General features: G+C 44.0%; 1 protein-coding gene across 1 annotated transcript in view; it reads right to left on the bottom strand.

Annotated features, from left to right (window-relative positions):
• Positions 1-5153, bottom strand: part of LOC143276932 (glutathione S-transferase A-like) — a 10440-nt gene extending 5287 nt beyond the window's left edge. The window contains exons 1-4 of the mRNA XM_076581602.1: positions 4857-5153; positions 3725-3790; positions 3109-3189; positions 873-950 (exon numbers count right to left, since the gene is read on the bottom strand). Coding sequence (XP_076437717.1) covers positions 873-950; positions 3109-3189; positions 3725-3790; positions 4857-5024 — 393 coding nt within the window. The 5' untranslated portion in view covers positions 5025-5153. The remainder of the gene's footprint in view (positions 1-872; positions 951-3108; positions 3190-3724; positions 3791-4856) is intronic.
• Positions 5154-6159: the final 1006 nt, after the last annotated feature.

Here is a 6159-nt window from a genome sequence, read left to right as displayed (position 1 = left end):
TTTTACAATTCTGCCCATTTAACGACATAAAACATTTTAAAAAAAATAAAGAACCACACAAAACATAGAAATAAAGAAGTAAAATGAAATAATAAGAACGACGAACAAGAATAGTAACTTGAATAGTCTATTAAAAGTAACAAAGCAATGAAAAGAATAACTGGTACATTATCATGTACGTACGTACACCCAGTGATCTTCGGATACGAAGAAACTGCCATCATCATGATCATCACGTACGTACGTACGTACGTACACACACACACACGCACATATTATAAAACAAGCAAAGACATATGTATACATAAGAAGAAGAACAAGCAGGAGGAGGAAGGAAAAAATATACACAGATACACACACACATGTATAATAATATACACATACATATCTGTGTTAGGCCCAACACTCGGCTTATATCACAGATTGACGTAAGTTTACATTTGGGCCAACAGCAAAGTGAGAGCTGTATTATCAATGGTTTCTCCAGTCAATGGGAAACCATTTACAGCTTAGTCTTTTGTGAAGGACTATGACTCAAACTAGGAGGCAAAATTGCACTGGCTCTTAGTGCTGCAGCCTTGTGGGCTAGTTGGCCTTTGGGAACCATCCCAACGCCGACTGTCCTAAAACCCTCTTGGCCGAGAGAGTGGGGATGTACTTGGGCAAGAAACTCTCCACTATAATAAAATTCTAGCCCAAATAGTCGGAACAGCAGTTGCCTCCTCTGCTGTTCTGATGGTCATGGTCGGACACGACTGACTATCATAAATACATACATGTCTGTGTGGGCAACATTTTTCTCATTCTCATTTTCACAAATGAAAATACATGTCGATCTGTGTGTCAAACTATGATCCCTCCTCTCCTCTCACCTCGTCGAGGTCAGCTCCTTTGTGTTCGAACTGGTAATAGACCACGTCTTCAATCACCATCTTGAAGAAGTTCTGAGACTGCAACACACGCGAGACACGTCACACACACACACACACACACACATACGGGGAGACTCAATGACACACACACACACACACACACACACACACACACACACACAAACAAACAAACAAACACACGTTTCAAGTTTTAATTATCATTCGGAGTATGGAAGATTACAACAACAACAAAACTGATTTCATGCCCAGAATAAATATTTCAAAATGCACCACACAGAGACACAGACACCCACGCACGCAACACACACACACACGGACAGAAAGATACACGCATACGTTTCAAGTTTTGATTATCCTTTCACTCACACTGAAGTATGGAGGACTTCATTTCCGAATGCACCACATAGACACGCACACGAAGACACACACGCACGCACGCGCGCACGTACACATACAAACACACAACGGAAAAGTGCACATGACCTCAACTTTGTTTTCGTTTGTTTGTTTTGCTTTGTAGTTGTTGCTGAACGATATAATGTCAGTAATGTCAGAAATAAAACATTTTTTTCCATATTATACTGATCATTATTACATTTTACTTTTCATACTAATCACGATGTGTGTTAATGCGAGCGTTTCATCCGTCCAGCACAATTATAATGCTGATGGTTCAAAACTCACACAGTGATAAGAAACTCTAGGGAGAGCTGAACAGCACAAGGTCTTCAGAGAAGAAGAAGCCCCCCCTCAGTCAAGTGTTTCGGCCCTTTAACTCACTCAGTACGGCCAGTCCTCTCTTCTCCTCTACACAGACCCCTCGGATGTCCAGTGGGTGTCTCAATGACCCAACCTTTAGCTTCCGTCGTCAGAATTGTGGTATTCTTTGTCAACATTCACCTCTTCTGTATAAGAGCCTTCCGCTTGCAATATTTTGATGATGGTAACTGGGGTGAAGCGCTGTTAACGTCGTCTCTTTCGCCGTTCGTATGGAGAGAGTAAAAACATTTTTTTCAATAATATACTGATCATTATTACATTTTACTTTTCATACTAATCACGATGTGTGTTAATGCGAGCGTTTAATCCGTCCAGCACAATTATAATGCTGATGGTTCAAAACTCACACACTGATAAGAAACTCTAGGGAGAGCTGAACAGTACAAAGTCTTCAGAGGAAAAAGAAGCCCCCCCCTCAGTCAAGTGTTTCGGCCCTTTAACTCACTCAGTACGGCCAGTCCTCTCTTCTCCTCTACACAGACCCCTCGGATGTCCAGTGGGTGTCTCAATGACCCAACCTTTAGCTTCCGTCGTCAGAATTGTGGTATTCTTTGTCAATATTCACCTCTTCTGTATAAGAGCCTTCCGCTTGCAATATTTTGATGATGGTAACTGGGGTGAAACGCTGTTAATGTCGTCTTTTTCGCCGTTCGTATGGAGAGAGTTAACTCCATACACTCTAAGGGGGCCAGGCCACACCCAGGTCATGAGAGTCCTGGATGCCCTTGTATTGCCGCCTTTTCTTCTTCTTTATCTTTTCCCCTGGTCCTCAGCAGGTTCGAACCCGCGCCTCCAGGGTGGTCGCGCATCTTATACTCAGTTTCTGAATGGTTTGAATTGTTTATTGTTGTGTTTTTGAAACCTTTACTGTTGGTTTTGATGTGATACATTACTAGGATTCAGAAATTTGTACACTCTCTGGCACACGCTGGCTGGTTCATTTTCATACTTCTTTTCTGTGGAAGGTGTGTGTGTGTGTGTGTGCGTGCGCGCGCGTATGTGTGTGTGTGTGTGTGCGTGCGCGCGTGTGCAAGCGCACCAGTGTGTTCATGCGTGTGTGTGAATTAAGAGCTCACAAAAACTGTACATGACACCTCCCACACACGCGACAAAGCTAAATGTGTGTGTGTGTGTGTGTGTGTGTGTGTGTGTGTGTGTGCGCGCGTATGTGTGTGTGTGTGTGCATGTGTGTTTCAGTTTCCCCATGTGTATGTGTGTGTTTGTGCGTGTATGTGTGTGTGAGTGTGTGCGCGTGTGTGTGTGTGCGAGTGTATGTGTGTGTATGTGTGTGTGAGTGTGTGCGCGTGTGTGTGTGCGAGTGTATGTGTGTGTGTATGTGTGTGTGTGCACATGTGCGTATGTATGTGCGTGTGTGTGTACATGTGTACATGTGTGTGTGTGTGTGTGTGTGTGTGTGTGTGTGTACGTGCATTACCTCCCACACACGCTGCAGAACTTTTCCTCGGAGTTCCGGATCGTCAGGCAGGAGTTTGTTCCCTTGGTCCTTGTACTTGTACTGACAACGCACACACACACACACACACACAAATACAAGCACACAAACACGCATATAGTTTTATAGACTTTATAATCTCTCTCTCTCTCTCATATATATGAGAGAGAAACAAACAGGCAGGCAAGCAGGCAGAAACACACACACACACACACACACACACACACACAAGCGCACAAACACGCGCGGTAGCACACACACGCGCGCACACACACACCAACACTACCTAACTTCACAACAACACACCACAACCCACAACAAACCACAAAAGACAACATTACCTCACACCACACCACACTAACCCCACTACAACATAACACACCACCCAACACCACAACAGAACATAACATACCAACACCACACCACACCACACCACAACAGAACACACCAACACCACACCAACACCACAATAGAACACACCAACACCACACCAACACCACACCACACCAACACAAACACCAACACTCCACACCACAACAGCACACACTGCATGCACCCACCATCACACACCACAATTCTTGATCTGTGTCTCTCTTACCTCCAGATAATCGCAAATGGCTCCTGACTCGTTTATAACATTGTCACCGTCTTTGAACGTAGGTACCTGAACATCAGGGAATTGGCAAAAACACACATATATATATATGTGTGTATATATATATATATATATATATATATATGTATGTACATATATATATAGGTATACACAGACTGTCTTGTCAGCAAAAAAAAAAAAAAAAATATGGACAACTTCAGATTAATTAAACCCTAACAAAGGGTTGTCCAAGTTATATCACTTGATGTGTGTGTGTGTGTGTGTGTGTGTGTGTGTCGTGTGTGTGTACGTGTGTGTGTACGTATGTGTGTGTGTGTGTACATATAGTATACACGCGCGCGCGTGTGTGTGTGCGTGTGTATATGTATTATGTGAATGTGTGTGTGTGCGTGCGTGTGTGTTTGTGTGTTTTTTTGCTTTTTTGTTTTGTTTTTTTTGTTTGTGTGTGTGTGTGTGTGTGTGTGTGTGTGTGTGTGTGTGTGTGTGTGTGTGTGTGTGTGTGTGTGTGTGTGCATGTGTTCGTGTTCCCCCCCTCTCTCTCTCTCTCTCTGTCTGTATCTCTGTCATTGTCTCTGTGTGTTCACACACACTTATCAGTACACGACCTCATTCGCACGCTCGCACGCACACACATTTCAACCGGCACACACACGCACTTACGCAACGTACTCACACATATGTATTCAAACCGGCACACACACACACACACACTCTCTCTCTCTCTCTCGCACTCACAGACACACACATGCACGCACGCATACTCACACACGCTCTTACCCACACACACACACACATAAACTCTCTCTCACTGGCACACACATACACACACTCACTGACACACACATGCATGCATGCATACTCTTACACACGCTCTTACCGGCGGCACACACACACACACACAAACCGGCACACACACATACACACACACAAACCGGCACTACACACACGCACCCACACACATGTATTCAAACCGACACACACTCTCCGTCTCCCTCACACACACACACACACACACACACACACAAATTCACACACACACACACACACACACACAACCATCACAAACAACCCAACCAAAACAAAGAAAAACAAAATCAACCAAAAAAACCCTGACCTGTCCTCGAGGATTCAGCTTCAAAATGTCTGCACACTTGTGCTCGTTTTTATCGAAGCTCACCAACTTCTGCCCGTATCCTTCAAAACCTTTCTCTGCCAAAGCTATCATGACTTTCCAGCATGGAATACTGCCTGATCCCCAGTACAAGAACATATTTTTGGCCATCTTTCTTTCTTTTTTTTTTCTTTTTTTTTTTTTAGTTGCTGGTTCCCGTCTGTATTCGAATCTCTGTCTGTCTATCGCTCTCTGTCTGTGTCTGTTTCGGACCTGCACGAACTCTCTAATGTGAAGGCCGAATGAGTGAGCTGAGGTCTTATCGACCGTAGGCGCGGCGGGAGCGCAGGCGCACGAGTTTTTGTACTTTCCTGGTGCAAGGCTATGGCCTTGACCTAGCGATATTATGTGGCGAGACATGCAGAGATTTTTTTTTTTTTTCTTAGCTTTGTCTTTTCGACGGAGGGGGGCTGGTGGTGGTGGTGGGGGGGTTACCTTGTGAAATTTGGGATTGGGAAGAGATAGCGAGTGAGAGAGAGAGAGAGAGACAGAGAGAGAGACAGAGACAGACAGACAGACAGACAATCACATCCACCGGCGCGCACACAGAATGACACAGAGAAAGAGAAACAAGAGAGAGAGAGAGAGAGAGTGAGAGGCATACATACAGACATACAGACAGACAGACTGTCACCCCCCCCCCCCTGTCCCCAACACTCTCTCACACACACACACACACACACACACACACTACACTACACTACACACACACACACACACACACACACACACACACACACACACGACACAGCACACCACCCCCACTACCACACACACACCACCATCATTATCATCATCTCTCATACCAATCCATGAAGTCCCCCGAAGGCCACCCGTAACTAATGCACACGCTGATAACAGTTTGATTCACACACTGAGGCTGGCATGCATGAATTTGTTGAAAACGAAAGCTCACAGAAGTTTATTCAAACAGATTCAGTCAGAGAAATTCATTCAAACAAACTGCCAAAAGTTTATTCAAACAAGCTTACAGAAGTTTATTCAAATAAGCTCAGTCAGAGAAATTCATTCAAACAAACTGACGGAAGTTTATTCAAACAAGCTTACAGAAGTTTATTCAGATAAGCTCAGTCAGAGAAATTCATTCAAACAAACTGCCAAAAGTTTCTTCAAACAAGCTTACAGAAGTTAATTCAAATAAGCTCAGTAAGAGAAATTCATTCAAACAAACTGCCAAAAGTTTCTTCAAACAAGCTTACAGAAGTTTATTCAAATACACTCAGTC

Source organism: Babylonia areolata, chromosome 33, assembly GCF_041734735.1.
Source record: "Babylonia areolata isolate BAREFJ2019XMU chromosome 33, ASM4173473v1, whole genome shotgun sequence".
Classification (NCBI taxonomy): domain Eukaryota; kingdom Metazoa; phylum Mollusca; class Gastropoda; order Neogastropoda; family Buccinidae; genus Babylonia; species Babylonia areolata.
Note: the sequence above shows the minus strand (reverse complement) of the source record. Positions and strands in the feature narration are given on the sequence as shown.